The sequence below is a fragment of the Hydractinia symbiolongicarpus genome, chromosome 1 (assembly GCF_029227915.1).
Source record: "Hydractinia symbiolongicarpus strain clone_291-10 chromosome 1, HSymV2.1, whole genome shotgun sequence".
Classification (NCBI taxonomy): Eukaryota; Metazoa; Cnidaria; class Hydrozoa; order Anthoathecata; family Hydractiniidae; genus Hydractinia; species Hydractinia symbiolongicarpus.
In genome coordinates, this window is record NC_079875.1 from 19,526,138 (window position 1) to 19,546,022 (window position 19,885).

The window sequence follows — 19,885 nt, forward strand, 5'->3', positions numbered from 1 at the left end:
CCTTCCTCTTCTTCATCAGTACCGCCAACTTGTGACCTTGTGCGACTCTGCCTGGGTGCTTTACTGGCTTTGAAAGTACTCTTTCTTCTTGCGTACCTTTCTTGTGTACCGTCCGCGCACAAAACATTTCATAGTAGTCGAACCGATCTACATCGCATCACGATAATTTACCGATTTTTACTTATTATTTTACCGTAAACATTTGCTTAACAAATTTATCACAGTCCCGGCTGGATGTTTCATTTCTTATCATTTAATCTGTTTTAACCACTTTATCTGTATGGATTGTTAGTGTTAGAAGCATCATTAGTAGCAGATAGATAGAAACATTAGCAGTTGATTAAACGTAATCACTATACATATGGATAAACGGGTTAGAGCTACCGTTAACTCAACCGGAGTTTTAAATGAAAAAGTAAATTCTCTAAGGACTAGTCGAAGTGGTCATATTGGCATTATAACTAAAATAATTAATCGTTTATCACTCCTTCTAACAGAACAAAATAAAGGTTCAGAGATAGTTAACATGTCAAATAAACTTAATGAGACACTCGGAATAGTTGAAAAAATAACTTTTTAGCATAATAAACTGGTCTCCGCGGAAGAGAGTGAGGCTGCTAACCAACTTTTAAGAGAGCAAAAAATAAAAATCGACCAAATAAAATCTGTTTGTGAGGAATATTTTAAACATTCTAACGCTGATGATAATTTAGAAACTGATAATGCCATAAGTCAGGACTCACGTCACCGCTCGTCGTCGCATCGACCACCTTCAAATCACTCTAGATCTTCCAGACATTCCAGTTTATATCATCACTCTTCTCACAGCAGTCAAAAAAGCCATCATAGTAAGTCCCAATCGACATCATCTTTGAACTTGCTCCTACAGAGGAAGACTGAATCCGGTGAGGCTCAGTTACAGGCGAAACTTGCAGAGGAAAAGCTTAAAAGGGAGTTAAATTTATTAAAACAGAAGAGAGAGATAGAGCTTAAAATATTGGAACAAAAGAAAATGCTAGAGAGAGACGAAATAGTAGAAAGGTTGAACGTAGTGAAAGATAAAGCTGAAATCGCCAGATTAAGAGAGAGTATAATAGAAGAACATGTTGCTTCAGAAGATATGTCCGTTAGATCGCAAATTACACAGCCATTGATATTTAGAGAGAGGAAAAGCTCGTCTTATTATGTACCAACCACCAAAAACCCTCGAATATTAGATAGCAGAATTGACAGAGAAAGAGAAATATTTCATCTCAGATAGACGTATCATCTCTACAACATCTTAAAAACGACACTACTTTCGTTATTCCTAGTGACATCAACAAACATTATTCTAAACCACATTCTTTGTCTTCATCAAACCATTCGACAAAAGGCCGTCACTTCTTCAACATCGATGATGTACCGTCTGATGCATCTTCGTCAGTCAATCAACATCCATATAACGATACTAAATTACTTCCATGTTTAAATCAAGAGAAATCTCAAACGAACCGTTCAGAACTAAAAGATGTCGAAAACAATGTCTTCAATAATCCGGAAAATATCGATAAATCTCGTTATCAACCGATTGATAAATTTATTGACGATCTTATTGAAGGACAAAAAACCATTATGGAAGATGCAAGTGCGATAACTACCGCTAGAGTACTTCGCTGGGAGTATGAATCAAAGAATCTACCAGTTATTGATCTGTTTAGGCTCGATGGTTCACCTAATAAATGGCCGGAGTTTGTGGAAAACTTTAAATCTAGAGTACACTTGAAGGTTTCCTTTGACGATAACACAAGGACGGAGAGGTTGATTAGTGTATTAGACGGCGAGGCGAAGAAGACAGTGTTATCGATTGGTGCAAGTGGCATATTTTACGCATCTGCATTAAAAGCATTGAAACGTGACTTCGGTAATCCTGTTGTTGTATCATACTTTAAATTTAAAAAAAAGTTTTCTTTTCAGGAACAGAATAAAATTAAAAATGGAAAGGAGTCGAAGAGAGATGAGAAAAGAGTGAGAACATTTGCAACAGGTGCAGGTAGTGATCGCAGTACGAAGTGTTGGATTTGTTCAGAAAATCATTTTGTTTTTAAGTACAGAGAATTCGAATCAAAACCGGTGGCAGATCGTAGGAAGTTTGTTTTAGAAAAGGGACTTTGCTTCAATTGTCTTTCACCTTCTCACAAAATAAAAGAATGTAAATTTAAGAAGGGGTGTCGAGAAGATAAATGTGGAAAACGTCACCACACCCTGTTGCATTTAGGACCGCCACAACAAAATGAAAATGAAGATACAAAGAATGAGTCTGAGGCAACAATCACCCGATCTCGTACCACAACTGACACCTATCTTCAAGTTATCCCGGTTACCGTAACTCATAACAACAAATCAGTAACAACCAACGCTATTTTAGATAGTGGATCAGATAGCACCTTATTTTGCGAAGAAACAGCGCGGAAACTCGGATTAGGTGGGAAGAAGCAATCGTTGAGAGTATCGACGATCCTATCGAATTCACAGACGTTTAAATCATCGTATCATTTAATGTTCAACCTACTAATCTAAAAGAAGAAATCAGAATCGAAAAAGCATGGGTTGTACCAGATCTTAACACTCCTACTAAAAAACGAAACATCACACATTTAAAAGAAAAATACGTTCATTTAAAAGACATCGATATACCAACCTTAAACGACGACAGAGTAACAGTACTTATTGGAACTGATCACCATCACTTCATATTCAACACGATTATCGAGTAGGAAAACACAACGAACCAGTAGCTGTTAAAACGCAACTTGGTTGGATCCTATTTGGTGGAAAGAATAAAAACATATTTACCAATATTAATCGATTAGAAACTGATACGGATAATCTCAATAAAGCAGTAGAAAGATTCTGGGAAATCGAATCATAGGGAGCAAAGCCTTCACTCCATCCAGACCTACTAACGAAAGACGAGAAACATGCGTTACACATACTTAAGTCGAACACGAAAATGAAAGACGGTCATTTTGAAGTAGGTTTATTGTGGAAAGAGGAGAACCAAAATTACCATACAACAGGGAATTAGCAGTCCAACGTCTGAAATCTAACGAAAGAAAACTGAGCAAGCAACCAATTTTAGCAGAAAATTACAGATTACAAGTCAAGGAATATATCGCTCTTGGACATGCGAGAAAGCTTTCAGACTTTGAGAAAAACCAAACATCCGATATCACCAACTACATACCACATCATGGTGTTGTCCATCCTAACAAGCCCGGAAAAGTTCGTGTAGTCTTTGACGCAGCTGCAAAGTACAAAGGTATTTCATTAAACGACAACTTGTTGCCCGGCCCAGACTTGCTGAACAACCTAGTATCTGTATTACTCACATTCCGTACCTATCGTTACGCAATTATGGCTGACATTGAAAAAATGTTTCATCAGGTCAAAGTATCAAGGATAGAACAAGATGCTCTTCGTTTCGTTTGGCGAGAAAACACTAGCGACAACATTGATGACTTTGCCATGCAAGCACATTTATTTGGTAAAGTAAACTCACCTTGTTGCGCGAATTACGCTCTTCGACAAACTAGTATCGATCACGATCGCGAAATCGTAGACGCTTTCACGAAAAAGTTTTACATGGATGATTATCTGGATTCCATGAAAACGGTAGACGAAGCCGTATCGATTGCAAAAACCGTGACAGAAGCATTGAAAAGTTGTGGCATTCGTTTAACAAAATGGCTTTCAAATTCTTGTGAAATTCTTAAGTGTTTTCCAAATACCGAAACCGTAATCAACGTCAATCTAGATCTAAACAAATTACCGACTGAAAGAGTACTTGGTATGTTGTGGAATCCAAATACTGACTATTTCACATTCAAAGTTGTCAACAAACCATCACCTGAAACTAAAAGAGGTATATTAAGTTTAACAAGTTCAATATTTGACCCACTTGGCATCTTAACACCATTCATTTTAGAAGGAAAACTTATCATCCAATCTTTGTGAAAATCCAAAGTAGACTGGGATGAAGAAATACCAACCGAATTAAAAACAAGGTGGTTGAGCTGGAAAAGTGAACTGGAGAAACTAACATTGATCAGCATTCCTTGATGGCTCAAACTACAATCCGATAGTCAGTTGATTCAACTACATATTTTTTCTGACGCTTTAATCAATGCATATGGTGCTGTCGCATATCTACGTATTCACGATACGCATACCGTCAATGTAACATTCGTGATGGGAAAATCCAGAGTCGCCCCGTTGAATCCGAAATCTCTCACAATACCAAAATTAGAATTACAAGCTGCTGTCTTGGCTACAAGAATGTGAGAATCAATAGTGAGTAGTCTTTCCATGGACCTCAGTACCAAATTTTGGACAGATTCACAAATAGTTTTGAAATATATATCGAATGAAAACCGAAAATTTCCAGTATTCGTTATGAATCGCATCAATGAAATTCGTACTACGACTGAGATCAATTCGTGGCGTTTTGTGCCAGGAACTCTGAACCCAGCAGACAATGCTACAAGATATGTACCACTATCATCGACCGAGAATTCCAGATGGTTAACCGGTCCATCGTTTTAAGGGAGATCTACCAATCGATCGTCTTGCTGTAGGTGAACCACCATTTAATCGATCAGGAGTAGATTACTTTGGTCCAATGATTGTCAAGAGAAGCAAGAGGACAAGAGCTTCATCTGGAACCGTGAAAAGGTATGGAGCATTGTTTACCTGCATGACGTCACGTGCCGTTCATATTGAGCTAGCTGGAGATTTATCGACAAATAGTTTCATTCTTGCACTTCGACGTTCTATCTCAAGAAGAGGAAACCCCAAAACAATCATCAGCGACAACGGAACCAACTTCGTCGGCGCAGATCGTGAACTAAGAGAGCTGGTAACGAATCTGAATGAGACAAAACTTCGAAAAGAGTTAACAAAGAATAGTATCGAATGGAAGTTCAACCCACCATTTTCACCATGGATGAATGGAGCGATGGAATCTATGGTAAAAATCACTAAACGAGCGTTGAAAGCGATAGTTCGTGATCGTGTTTTCACCAAAGAAGAGTTACGTATATTCTTGACTGAAGTAGAAGCAACCATCAATAGCCGACCGTTGACTTCTATCAGCAGTGACGCAGATGACTACAAAGCACTAACGCCAAATCATTTTCTCATTGAAGAGCGTCGCAAAATACACCTGTAGATTCTGTATTTACAGACCTCGACGATCGTAAAAGATGGAGAGCCGTACAGGCTGCTTCAAATATGTTTTGGAATAGATGGAGAAAGGAATACCTGCCTTCTTTGACAACACGTGCTAAATGGAATACAAACGACGACCAAATTAAGGAAGGAGATCTCGTGATAGTTAGAGACCAGAACGTCTTGACAAATCATTGGCCGCTGGGACGCATTGCGAAAATCTTTCCTGGCAGCGATGGCATCAACAGGGTTGCAGAAGTGAAAACTAATGATGGAAATTACATTCGTCCCATCCGATCACTTGCGTTACTGGAACGCTGTGCTAAATGAAAATGTCACCTGAACTATGCTTTGCATACGACGGCGAATTGTGTTCTTTATAGGTGTACATAATTCGTGAAGAAACAACAACGACGTTGTAAAATTCGATGATAAATCTTGGGCAAACGATATAGCAAAGCGATGATGAAGAAATCGGAATGACGTACATAAACGACGTACATAAACGAAGTACATCTTTAACGAGTCCGACGTAAGCAAGATAATCAATTATATCAAATAAGGCGTTACTAGATGGACAGTCGTTCGTAGACGAGTACTCACTGGTGGGGAGTGTTTTGAACATAAACGATGAAGATCCGTCTCGGAGATGGAGACCCGTCACGTCACATTAATTTTAATTGGGTTTTTATAGTTTTTTCGCGCACTTTTCAAATCGCTTCTAATCTCCGTACGAATAGGACAAGCGTGTGGTAAAAGTGAGAATCAAAAATATCGCAGTTCTTGATTGAAATCTTAACGTAAAGAGTTTCTTCAAGTAGCAAAAATGAAGCAAGCGCAGTAAACGACGCAGTAGTTAGTGTTTCATGTTTTATTTTGTACGTGTAATAGTATGTCTATCGACACAGGCTATATTTGTATTTATTTTTGTTGTGTTTATCTTTTTGTATCTTTGTATTTTTTTTGTTCGTATTTAAGCTATGAAAAGTCATCATCATACTGTACTAGACCAACCGATGTACCGTATTTTATTCTACCGCCCCCGTGTGTTCGCATAGTTGCGTCTGCTTTCTTGTGTACCGTCCGCGCACAAAACATTTACAGTATGCGCAGCGACTAAAAGAGGTGCCAAAAGCTTTCCAAACGCCGAGTATACGAGGATCCCCAGATCCGCCATACTGGCCTTGATGATAGGGTCAGCTTCGATATCTTGTCTCAGACCTTCGGCACTATCCAACTGAACCATACTTCTCACGGCCTTTGTATACAGACTGATAGCCTGCAATGATAGAGCCTTGGAGGTCTTCTCTCCCTTTTCCTGGATCTTACGCTGAATGTACTCAGCATGTATCTTGTCGATCACCTCGGGTGATGCTTTATCAAGGAAGGCTTCCTTACACTTTTTCGGTAGGAGGTGCTTGTTTACCCTTGCGTGCATCCTTCAAAACCTGACGTTGGTCGATAGGTTTTTGTTGATCAAGGGCTTCTGCTGGTGTGTCGACTAAATCAAATATCTCTGCCATATCTTGAACCATGTTTATTACACGTCAGTAACGAAAGAAGCAAACAAGGATCAAGACGTATGGGAGGATTATGGCGATTAGTAACACAACATCCATTTGTCGTGTGTACTCGATCAAGCACACAAAACTGCATTTTAACTAGGCTATATATCGATGGCCTTTCTTTTGATTATCCTCGACCCACATAGGCTACATGTTTCATCCTATCTCTGAATTGATCTTGGATGTGACCAATGAATGTGCAGATACTGCAACCGAGATACTCGGTGGAGCTAAGCTCCGCATCCCAGTTCAGGGCATTGTGAATCCTGGATAGAACGCGTTTATATTTATAGCTATGGAAATCACAAATGGAACAAAGCCATTTCGACTTTTCATGGGGACATCTATTACCCTCAGACCACACTCTCTGAGTATCAAGGCATCTGATGCACCATTTTGTTCGTTGCCCGTCCCTCTTTAACTTGCAGTTATCGAGCTGTCTGGGTTGTTTACATTTCGTACATTGCTTAAACTCCATTTGTTGTTGCTTTTTGTAAAGCACTACTTTACAAAACTTTGGACATGGAAACCTCAGTCATCATGTCTTCTTAGCCACTAAGCGATAATGACCCCTGGCAAGTGTTGTGATCTGGTCTGGTTGCACTTGCTGTTTGTCATCTGCTCTCTTTAGTGCCAGCTTGTTCACTTCCTGCGTGTAGATTTGATGCCCCTTGTTCTGAATACAGACCTAGGTTTTGTATATATCGACACCATCCTCCAAGCACAGCTGGTAGTCCTGAAAGGTGATGGATTTTTTGGTTACGCACTTTTTTACACCTTTCGCTTTGCGATCACCGCCCTCTTTCGTGAGACTCTTGTATGCATACAGCTTAGCTCTCAAGGTGATGAACTCTATCATGATCTTACCATTTAGCTCAGCCTTCATGAGACCTACGACCTTTTTGTTTTTGCCAATGGGAAGAGGTCTGTTGTCATCTTTGCTGTAGCCACTCGCGTCAAAGCGTTCCTCCACATCAGTTGCAATGTCACGGTAAAAATCCTCTGTTCTTATATGGTACACGAAAGAGTCCGTGTCGTTGTAACAGATCCGCAACTTGCTACCGTACTTGGGCTGCATGTAGTCGTAGTGAAACTCGTACATCACGATTTTCGACATGTCCAAGATAGCTTGACCATTATACACCGGCTTGTACATCTTTACCTCAGTCTTGCCCATTTCCACGCCCATGAGGTGACTGCTGAAGTGGCTACCACCCTTGAAATTGGGCTTCATGACGAGTTTGGTGTACTTCTCCTCATTGGTAACCAACTGGATGTTGTCGTGGTTCCTCAGGTTCTCCATGGTCTTACCGAACACCGAGAGGTTCATAAGCTTGTAAAAGTCCTTCTCGAACTCGTATTTGGCGGCGGTTCTAAGAATCGTGTTGTGATCGATATAACCCTTCAGTCAGGGCTTCTGGTTAAACTGGATGACTCGGTGCACCTTCTTAAGCTCGATCCCGTGTTTTAGAGCTTGATGAAGGGCTCTGATATGCACCACGTACCTCCGCTTGTGTTCCAAATTCGGTATCAGCCTTGTGAACCACCTTACGTTCCGGCAGGAAAGGTAGCTCATTGTGCTTGTCATGTAGCTTTTCAGGGTAGTTGATGTCAACTTCCAAGATTTAGCCGTGCCTGTTGTCAGCGACGAGTTTCTCGATCCGCTTCTGTGTAAAGACCTCAACGTTCGACGGCCACTTGAATCCGTGCGTGGGCAGGTCTTGACGCATAGCCCAGCCGTAGAGGTTGTTGGCATCGAGATACTGCAAGTAGGAAGATTCAGCCCCCTTGTCGTATTGATCCCCCATGTACTTGTTGTTGGCTTTGGCATATCTGTGCACAGCTTGGGTTATGCCTCCACGGATACCTCTTTCATACATCAGGAGCTTGTCGGGATCCGTAAGGAGCTCCAGCTTGATCTCGGTGTACTTCAACGCAGGTTTCCATGCCAAGCCTGGTGCGTTGTAGAAGTGGGCAGGATCGAGCTTGTATTTCTCCTGGCATACACTTCGAACGCTCTGGAAGATGTCAGTCAATAGCATAACGTCTGCGACGAGGTACATATCGTGGTAGTCACCCATGTTGACCTCAACACCCTTTGGATTGATGACATTCCAGACTTTTTTCGCGTGTTCGTAGTCTTTGTTGCTGATCCCCTTCATGTTCAACTTGCTATAGAAAGCCTCCTTGGGTGGTAGTTCCGTTTCCTTGAATCGCCGTCAGCCATCCATGTACTCGTAGGGATAGACACCTTTTCTGCGCATGAGTTTAAAGGTGTCATCCTCAGCGAAATACCAACAGAGATTTTTGCACTGTTCATCATCGAGGTTGCTTGCCACATTCTTCAGGCTTGATGCCATAAAGCAACAGCTGTCGATGAACCTGATCTCTATGGTCCTGTACGTATCACCATCACCGTACCCCATGCCTGTAATGGGCAACCTGATTTTAACGTTGAAGAAGATGTACTTTTCGGTGTTTTCAGCGATGCAATTAATATCCAGGGTGTCATACTTCTCCCCGAGTTCTCGGATGAACAAGTGTGCATCTTACCCTGAGAGGTTGTGGAAGATCACTGGCACGTGGCTAGGTATCTTGTATCTGAGGTTGCAAATCGCGTGCGCTGCACCTCTATACAACCCCGTATAGTGACAATGGTCTCGAACTTTACGACTATACTCGTCGTTGGTTTCATGCAGATGCGACAAGTCGTGGCAGAGTCGTGCTCCCTTTTTAGTACCTCCGTTAGTGGTAACATGTCCTGCTGAGGGTAGGTGCTGTAGAGTCGCTTTACCTCATCCTCCAGATGGTTGACGAACTTCTTTACGCAGTTATCACCCCTGTAGACTGTCAGTGGGTCTGGTACGGGTCCGTACGCGAAGGTACTATATGTGCACCATCCACATGGTACGTTCTTGTTCAGCTTTTTCGTCTTGATCCATCTCTTATCTTCTACCGGGGCTAGCAGGCTCTCGAAGTCTGCATAGATGGCGAAGGGTACTTTAAATTGCTGTTGACCATCCTTCTAGTAGAGCCACTTTTCCTTTTCTTTTGGCATCGTGATCTTGACCGCTTCGTTGTCCCTACAGTAGGTATAGTGCTTGTGTCTCGACTCAATCGTTGGAAAGGCTTGTAAGCAGTTTAAGCAGAAGTGAATTTTTGCCGTATTCTTCGATGTCTCGCTACCCAATAGCCGTGAGAGATTTTTGACGGCTATATAGTGAGTCTTTTTGTCATCTGTGAGGAGTAGCAGATTAACCTGTTTCTCGCGTTCGTTGTGTGTCGATCGACGCAGGATATTGATCGTCTTCCCCGTCACGTACAAGACGTTCACCGCGATGTCAGGGTTGTTCTTCTCAAACTTGGAGATGTCCTTGATGCTCGTGGGAAACTCAATGCCCTGCCAGTTGTACTGTTCCATATAGGGTTTCAGCTTGCTTATTCTCTGTGGGTTCGCCCCTATCTCCTCATGATGCAGTACAGCGATAATCCTCCACTTGAAGCACTCCTCATCTTCATTCATAGGGTTAATAATGGCCTTTTTCGTGGCTATCCACTTGGGTGCTTCGATCAGGTTCAGCTTGTGAAAGTCTACGTCCAGATGCATAATTCGACTGATCGTAAAGCCACTCTTGGGCAGCGCGGGTTTCTCCACATGCGTTCTGACTTGGGCAAACATCGTATCCAGCACCTCGTCCACGACGCTACCGTGGAAGACCGGTGTTATGTTGCTGTGGAAGACCTTATCCACTTTGATAAACTCGCTTGTACCCTCCACTGGCTTCTTCCATAAAATCGAGAGGAAACACTGCACCTTAGCAGACCCCATGTCTTTAACATGCTTCTTAACCAAGGTTTTAACGTCTGATCGCACCATCCCTAAGTACACATCGACATCCGTACCGTCTATGCCAGGGATGCGAAAACTTCTGAAGGTCCTATGGTGTGCATGCTTATGTTCCTGAAGCGGGAAGTCTTGCTCCGGTTGCCCCTATTGTTCGACATGATCCTCCCTTGCCTCTTCTTCAACTTCACCCATCAGGGTCTTCCTTGGCCTATCATAAAAGCAAGGATGCGATTTTTTGCTGATGCATATATACTTTGCACCGGCTTTCTAATGCTCTCTGGCACATAGTTTACAAGCCAGTTAGACCACTTTTCCGGCTTACTCTTTACCACCAGACGAGTCCTCGCCATCTCTTGGCGTTCAAAAAATTCATGGCGTCTGGCGTGGGGAGCCGAGGCTCAATCTTACTCTTAATAGGACGGGTTTTTGCCATCTCTTGACGCTCGAATATATCCAAGGCATCTGGTGTAAATGCTCCTGAAGCAGGAACAGGTCTTGGAGGCGCCTCCAGTAGCGCAACAAGGTCGGATTTGCGTAGCTTGGAATAGCCCGTAAGTCCACGGGTTTTCGCGATAGCGTGTAACTGTTTCACAGTGTACTCATTCATTTATTTTATGGATTTTTTGATTTCGATCAATAAAATTTCTAGCACGTTCGTACTTTGATATCGGGACTTCCCTACTCATTGCGCATACTCGAGATTTTGTTGATGTCAGCAGTATTCCCGCTAGTCACTATTGCGCATGCGTAGGATTTTATCGGTATTTCCGGAATTGTCGGATTTGTCGGATTCGGGATTTCGGATTTCGGGAATTTGTCTTCGTCGTACGTCGACTGTGCTAGAACATACATTTCCCTATCTCCTTATCCCCTATTATTAGGTTTTCCTGCTAGCTAGAAAACAAATTTTCCCTGGGTTTTAGCCATGAGTTTCATTTCTATTAAGTCAAGTTCTGATACCCTACTTCTTATGAAGGAGAGGACCAAATGCATCACTGTTTTTAGAGTAAAGTCCTTATCCGCCAATTTAGTGTCATTCCCTAGTTTGGTGAGAAATGTGAAAACAGACTTAACTTCAAAAATAATGCAGTGTCGCGCTGCCGCCGTTCGGAGGTTTTTTACCCCCTCTAATAGTGTGCATATATCCAGGATGTTGTTCGGCGGGTTATTCCTCAATCCGATGACTGTTAATGTATCTATAACTTAGTCCCTCGTTGAAAAGCTGACCCAGAAATTCTAAAATAAAGTTTGCAGAAGCATTAGTGGGATCAACTTCCCTCTGCTCACACCACGGTACCCACTCTCTTTTCGCGGAGCTAAGCGAAGCGTGCAGTGCGAGTTAGGCGCAGCGGAGCCCATTTGGCATTTAAGCGCGTATTATTTTTTTCTATTTTCTACTATACAGCGGGAGAAAATCAAATTTTTAAAAACTTTTTGACGAAAGTATCACTTTTTTTCACTCGATAAGTCAAATCCCCTCAGTCTCGGTTATCCCAAATTTTGTTCTGCTTACTTTACGCTGTGGCAACGAGGTCGTTATTTTTAAGAACACTGTCCCATTCGAAAGAAAGCATCATCGAAAGTATCATTCGAATATAACTGTGAAAAAAACAAGTTTTTGCGTTGTACATATAAGTTGCGTAAGTTAAGTTCGTGTTAGATAACAACAACGGCTCATGCAATACGTCACGTCATGCAAAACGTCACAAAGAACAACAAATGATTGGAATTTTATAGCATCATCTCAAAATGAATGCCAAATAAGGTTAGTAGTTTAAATAAAGTTTGATTAATCTTTGCACAGAGGTAACGTTTTTTGTAATTTCTGATAAGTATGGATTAGCTAGATAAGTGAATTGAGATTTTTACCGATTTTCTTTCGACTTTTGTGATACGAATAAACAGTGAAGATAAAAAAAATCATCTTCACACAAAAAGCGTATTGACTTAAACTTTTTCTGTAAACGAATCGTCTGAACCTACTTTTTCTGTCTTTGTTATCTATTTTTCAGATTGCGCAACCTGAACAAAACAATGGCCGTTGTTTTGGAAAAGAATAGTACTTGTAATATATTTAAACTGTAACATCAGTTGTTAGGAGAGAAACTTTAAAGTTGTTATTGTAAAAGTTAAACATATCCATTTTGTATGTTTATTCAGTTTCTTTATAATTTCACTCGGAGAATAAAATATTCAAACTGTGAAAAATAATGATGTTGTTTTTACTGTTTGTACAACAAGAAAAAAGCTCCTGAAAAACAATGCTGTCCGTTACGTTAAGGCCCGTTTCCATTCAGGAAAATTTTCCTCGGAAAGGAAAAATTTCCGAAATGCACATGCGCAGTATATCAAAACAGAGGTGGTTCTTTTTTGCCGCTGGAAAAGTTGGAACAAAAATAAAAGTTGAAAATTTTCAACTTTTTTTTTCTTTACGGCGGAAAAAATATTTTCAACCAATCAAATCGACTTAAATTGGACAAAAATGGTAGCTGAAATTGCTGGATGTAGAGTAAACAAACAACAAAATGGCAAACAACACTAGTAGTGATGAAACTTCAAGGGAAGACGAAATGATTATAAGAAACAAGTTACTTTTTGAGCATGTGAAGCGACAACAGAGAATTTGTAGCATTGGACAACCAAGAACACCGCAGATACGTGTGCGATATCCTGTTCGTTCTGCTGTGATGATCCCTTCAGGACCAGCAGCTAGTGCCACAGTTACATCTCCCCTTCCATCACCTGTATCTTGTTTTCAACAACGCTTTTCTGGCATTATAAGTCCTGGCATTGTTTCTGGCATTGCAAGTCCTTCAGTTCCAAGTGCCCAAGAGAATGCTGATGATTCAGAACAGCAGCAAGATCTTGCTGATAAATCTACTTGTGAAGAAGAACGTGAACTCTCTGTGCATGAAAGGTTAGTAAACCTAATGCCAGATAACTCGTGCATATAGAAAGTGTACTCAACAGAATACAAATACAAAGACAGAAAAATAAGGTCCTGGGAGGAAATTTCAAAAAGATTGGGAGAAATTGATGGTAAGCTAGCTTAGCTACTAGCTACCTTTTTTGCTTAGTTTGTACAAAACTAAAAAATATTTTTCAGTTTTAGATGTCTAGCCATACATGTACTTTCAAATTTCCACGAATTAATGATATTTCCTAATTTTTTCGTGGGTTTTATTTTTGCAAATAGTAGCTATATATATCTTAAGAAATTTATTTTATTTAAGTGGAATATCTGAAAAAGGAATGGGAGAAGTTGCGTGACAACTATCGGAAGTGCCTTCAACGAAGAGAGAAGATGACACGTTCAGGGGCAGGCAACAAAAAGCTGCCCACTTGCAATTTTTTTGCTGAGCTGGATTTCCTGCAAGACGTTTCACTGCTTCGAAAACTGCATCAAATGTACCCATACCTATTGAAAGTCAAACTGTTGACGATGATTTGCAGGAGAACGTTGAGCCATTAAGAAGGAAATCTGCCAAACGAAAAGCAGATTTACAAATGAGTGTTGATGCTTTGTTAATAAAAGCATTAAGTGATGACAACAATAAGGAAGTTGCTCCTTCAAAAGCTGAAAATGATTCTGAAACTTCGTTTTTACTTAGTTTTGTACATACTTTGAAGGAGTTATCAAACCGAAAACAACAATATGCGAAAATGAAGATAAGTGAACTGTTTTATAACTTGACAGAGGAAGAATAAGTTACATCATATACAATATATATATATTACAAAGTTATCACATATCTGCAGTTGTATTTACTATATCCCATTGCCAACTTAATGAACCAGCCGGAGAATTAAAGTATGTGCAAAATTGATCTCGTATCTGTGCTGCTGACCTACTAAAATTATTAGAACCTTGGTTAGCGATAGGTAATAAGCCATTACAATCTGTTGTTTCACTTCGCCATTCTCTAGGTGTTATACCATTTGTCGCCTCTACATCAGGGTAACCTGGGGGGCAATAACTAGCCGATTCGTGTTTCATTAAATAATTGTGGAGAGCCACCACAGCTTTTGTTATTTTCACAACAGTCTCTATTTTTCTTGATATTGGTCGACGGAAGATTCGAAATCTTGAAGCGCATATTCCAAAACAATTCTCTATAACCCTCCGTGCTCGAGAAAAGCGGTAGTTACATATTCTTTTTTTGCTATTAAGATTGCTTCTAGCATATGGTTTCATCATAAATCGCTTGAGGGGAAATGCTTCATCGCCCACAAAAACATATGGGAAATTCTCTTGAGTTCCACGAAGTATTCTTGCATTAGGAATGCCCAACGTTTGATCGTTTATTGCCGTTCCAAGGTCACTATTTAAAAACACTCCTCCATCGCTATTCCGTCCTGACTGACCTACGTCCACTAGCGTAAATTCGTAAGTGGCATTACATACAGCTAACAGAACTATGCTGTGATGCTTTTTATAATTAAAAAAAGTAGAGCCAGATGATGCAGGTGCTTGCATCATAACGTGTTTACCATCAATTGCACCTACGCAGTTTGGAAAGTTCCATAATTCTTCGAACTTTTGGGATATTTTTTTCCACTCTTCACTCGTTGTAGGACATTTTAAGTAGCCTTCTCTCAATAACATCGTCCAAAGAGCTTCGCACGTTTCTGCAACTATGCGAGTAATTGATGTCGGACTTACGCAATAACTACATGCAATGGATACTTGAGAATCACCAGTCACTAGATAGCGTAATGTTAAACAAAGTCTTTCTGACGGACTAATTGCCTCCCTGCGCAATGAACATTTCGTAATAATTGGAGCAATCAGTGACAACAAATGCTCAAACCGGGTTGGTGACATGCGAAATTGTTTAAAAAAGTACTCATGGTCAAACAATTTCATTTCTTGAATGAGCACATGATATTCACCTTTGAAAGTACGTTCGGAAAATATTTTACGAACCCAACATCGCTTGCTTTGCCTTGCTCTAGATAATCTTCTTCGCAGCAAAATTAGTAAAAGCAAGCGTCTATTTATTGCAGCCATTTTTATTTCCGATTTCGTTTTCTGATTTTCCCGCGTTGTGGAAATGCCGGTAGAAAAAATTCCGTGGAAATTTTTCCTGTCCACGGAAAATTTCCCAGAGTGGAAACGGGCCTTTATGCTTTGGTTCGATTTATCGATGTTTTGTTCGTTTCATCAAATTTGAAGACATTGCAATGCAGGTCAATAGCCAGCAGAATGCTCTATGTGTTTGCTGTTTATACGCTCTGAAAACAAATGTATATGTAAATATCTTATCTCCGCGCTTATTTTTCGCAATCTTATAGTGGCTAGGGCCCACCAGTACGCATACATAAAAAAAGTAAAAAAGAAGCTCTAGGGACGAGTTTGCATTATACTCGATGAATCTTTTTTGAGATCTTATTTAAACTGTCTATTGGAGCAGATAAAAGTTCTCTCTTTAAAGAAACATATACATGGTCGTTCAGCATACATATTTTTATGGTTCTCTCTATATTTCTCTATAAGTTCTTTTTTATATTTCTCTTTGTATATACTTTTTATATTTCTTTTGTATATTTCTCTATAAGTTCTCTCTATATTTGTCATTGAGTATGATGTAAATATTTCGCTTGCGAACATAGGGAACTGTTCCCGCTCCGCAACCCTTTATATATTGATTATTTTATTAGGGTGTGTGGTTTGTTTTTGTAATTTAGTAGCAACCTTTGGTTGTTTGGAAGTAGTATTGGATGGGCTATGAGCATTTTCAGTTAAATACGAGGCTTGTCCTGACCACAGTGGTGCAATCATGATTGCCTTGGTTAGCCAATTTTTCCTGGACCTTTTTGAAAAGTGTGCCTACTAAGCAAATAGGACAGATAAGAGGTATCTCAACTGCAGTGGCGCTACGGCTATTGCAGTATGAGTAAAGTATAATTTGCCTACGAGACTGGCAAAGTCCTTCAGGGGATGATTTTCCTTGTTCAGTGTTTCTTGAAGTAGAATTTCTAATTTATTTATTTTGTCTATCAGAATAGAGATTGTCATATCCCGATTGTTTAACATCATGCTTAAAAACTCCACTACTTGGGTTAGTTTCAATACAGATTTCCCTTTATTGTGAAGCCCAGTGGGGTCAAAAGGTGTATCACTGGGTCCTGTACCTGTATAGCTTTCTCCCGTGTTCTCCCTATTAGTAATAGGTCGTGTGGGCAGCCAATAATTATGATTTATAAACGGCATAAAATGGTTAAAGGGGCCTCCATCAATTTTGTGAAAATTCTTGGACCCGGGCATACATTAAATGCTAGAACTAACATTTTGTAAAGTTTTTCCTCGAGGAGAATATCAAATATTTCCTTTATGAGAGGTGGATTGAGATGTGCCAGTACGCATCCTTTAGGTCTATTTTTAGCACGACTTTCTCTCTACCAGGAATAACGGGCTTACAAATTGTCCCACAGTATTGGCAGCCTCCTGAATCGCCCTTTTAATAGTAGCTGATTCACTCCCCCCTGCACTAATTTCTGTAAGTCCAAAAATAACCACGGCGTCTGTTTCTCTTTGCTTTGTTGTGGTGGAGTTTGATTTAGAGGTATACTGTATCCCTGGACCACATCCAAAATGTTTTGGTCTTTTGTTATCACTTCTCAATTTTTTAGAAAGTATTTTAACCTTCTTCCTACTACATTTCTGTTTAACCCCACTGATAAATCGAATAAAAATTTATCACTAGATGTATATTCGTCAGTGTTTGGAGGAAGTGTCTCTATGTTTTTGGAAAAAAATGAGATAAATTGCTCACCTGTTTGTGTAGGAGGTCGATAGTTATCTCTTCTGATGTTGTTGTTGGTGCATCCTCTGGACCTAGAAGAGGAATTTGATTGGTAGAAATGTCCCTGTTGGTTAGAACCACTAGTGAGGTGTTTCTCGAAAGTTTTCCTAAACAAGGCGCTACTCTGTGGCAAGATCTTCTTATTGTCTTCCAACACTGACTTGACCTTCTTAGGTTTTTTTGTATAATGACTGCGATACATTAAATTGGCCTATGTATGTAACGCTTGTCCCAACCAGAGTAATGCACTGTCCTATTTTTCTGAGCACATCTGGCAGAACCAATTATCCCTTGCACTGTCAATTTCGGTCCAAACACTAGTTAGTGGGACCAGGATGTTCAACACCTTTTGCTGGCAGTTATTGAGGCCCTTGTCCTGCTTGATCACAGGCCCCAATCCCCTTCCAAAAAGGGTATCCTTCATGTAGGAATTTAGTTTGTTTTAGTCCATGATGTTTTCGGGGAATGGGATTCAGCTATAATAAAATCCTTCAGAACCTTGTTATCCACGTGGGATGTCAAACGGTATTACTAAACTATGGAACTACCCAAAACCAGCCATAACCACCCAAAATCAGCCATAACCAGCCATAATCACCCACAACCAGCCATAATCACCCAAAAATCAGACACAATAAATAACCCGACAAACATTCATTCTTGAGCTTGGATCTCTCACGATATTATTAATTTTGCTGATACACTATGTACAAGATGCTTTACGGTCAGCAACCTCGTTCCTGGGGCGACCCTGCTTTTTTGACATTCTCATGTTGGAAGACAGAAGGCTCGGTGTACAAGTTTGCATAAAAAGCTAATATATAATAATAAAGCTTTTTCTTCTCTTAGGAGCTGCCTTGAATAGAAAGAATAGACGGACACACCAAATTCGCCGATAAGGAGAAGAGGCTCTGAGCACGAGATTGCGTTTTTGAAGATAGATAAAACAGGGTGCAAACTTGGTTCAGGTTCAGTTGGGCAAAGGTCAAATCGTTCTGGTCAAACTCGCACGTCAATTCTTACTCTGTTATTGAAATGTTTTTTTTTTAATTTTCTATAATACTGAGCTATGGGAACGAAAATGAATGTACAAATCGAAAAAGGAAAGACATTAAATATAAACTCGTTCTCTACAACTTTTTCAAAAGTTCTATAAAACAATATATGAGCAGTTCCAACAAAACAAAGAAGACTACATTCGGCATGTACTTTGACAATCCGTCGGGCAATGATGGCGATACAATATTTATTAAGTGAAGCGTAAACCTAATGATTTTAGGAAGCTTCTCTCATCTCCAGTCAAACATTTCTGAGTATCTTCAGTTACATCCACATTTTGGTAAGAGAAGTTGTCAAAATACGATTTTAAACAATCCTCTAAAAAGTGCACATATGCCGGACCTTCACGCGTTTGCAAGTTACCCTGCTTGTCAGTAAATTTAACAACACCATTCGATTTAACAATCAAATAATCGTTTGCTGTGATTTTCGATGATGTTCATCGAAAATCACAGCAAACGATTGAGCAACACATCTATTGCGAAAATTAACATTATAACATTGAGTATTGGTACGACTTTCGCTCTTTTATATTTCTGATATTTTACAACTTCGACTCCAGAACATTCATGCAATTTCATCAAAATATTCAACATTTTCAAAAACCGAAGTATAGCCATTTGAATTAGCGATGAAATTTAACTGGTATATTACATTTTGAAGCAAACTTGTCCCCATCGCTTCTTAGGTTTAAGTTTCCGTTCCAGGGGAAAAACCTAAGAAGCGCTGGGGACGAGTTTGCTTTTGGAGATTAAAAATATACCGGGACACCATTTTATGCATAGGCTTTAAACGTAGTATCATATACTTCCCTTCTGTTTTCCTTTTAGGATCGATCCTGCTAAGATCCATTGGTTTGGCTTTATGACATTCGTAGTCTCCACCTTTCTTTTTTTCACAACGAATTGTGTGACAGGTGGTCGATTCTGTTTTCCACTATTGATGCGTCAGTTGACTTTCGTTTTCTGGTGAATTGACCTGTTTTTTTGCCAACATCAAGAGGTTTCTTATACATTGTTGATAATCATGGAGCAAAATCACGCAGTCTAGGAACATGCTCTCGCCTGCTTTGTTCATCCAAACTATGCCAAGCTGTAGGATTGATCTAAGATAAGAGGCGTACATCAATTTTCATGAAGGCAGGGCTTTTACTCTCCGTTGGGAATCATTTCAATTCTAATACGGATCAAGACGTTTTGTTGATGCTCATTATAACAGACAAAAAATACATTTGCTTTCCTGAAAGTGTTTGTAATTGCTAGCAAGACGATATTTACCTGATTGATAAATAGCTCTACCTTCTTCGGTCCGTTGCCTTTTGATGATAGCATTAGCACTTGAAATTATATCGACAATACTTAGCTTTTTATTTCCACACTCAACTTTCAACAGTGAATGCA

General features: G+C 40.0%; 2 protein-coding genes across 2 annotated transcripts; one reads left to right on the forward strand and one right to left on the reverse strand.

Moving 5' to 3' along the window:
• The first annotated feature begins 4,347 nt into the window (after positions 1-4,347).
• On the forward strand, positions 4,348-5,538 carry LOC130660791 (uncharacterized). The gene is made up of 3 exons (XM_057461085.1): positions 4,348-4,530; positions 4,586-5,135; positions 5,225-5,538. Exons 1-3 carry the CDS (start codon positions 4,348-4,350, stop codon positions 5,536-5,538), a joined length of 1,047 nt encoding a protein of 348 aa, XP_057317068.1.
• Positions 5,539-14,365: 8,827 nt separating this feature from the next.
• LOC130660957 (uncharacterized) lies at positions 14,366-15,631 on the reverse strand. Its single transcript, XM_057461086.1, has one exon. The coding sequence runs from the start codon at positions 15,629-15,631 to the stop codon at positions 14,366-14,368; it is 1,266 nt and encodes a 421-aa protein (XP_057317069.1).
• Between the last annotated feature and the right edge of the window lie 4,254 nt (positions 15,632-19,885).

What these genes read in the sequence shown, in the direction of transcription:
- LOC130660957 (XM_057461086.1), bottom strand. Translation starts at nt 15,631, where the DNA reads ATGGCTGCAATAAATAGACGCTTGCTTTTACTAATTTTGCTGCGAAGA.
- LOC130660791 (XM_057461085.1), top strand. Translation starts at nt 4,348, where the DNA reads ATGGACCTCAGTACCAAATTTTGGACAGATTCACAAATAGTTTTGAAA. An exon ending in CAGACAATGCTACAAGATAT is followed by an intron (nt 4,531 to 4,585) that starts GTACCACTATCA and finishes CATCGTTTTAAG; the next exon opens with GGAGATCTACCAATCGATCG. An exon ending in ACCGTTGACTTCTATCAGCA is followed by an intron (nt 5,136 to 5,224) that starts GTGACGCAGATG and finishes CTGTATTTACAG; the next exon opens with ACCTCGACGATCGTAAAAGA.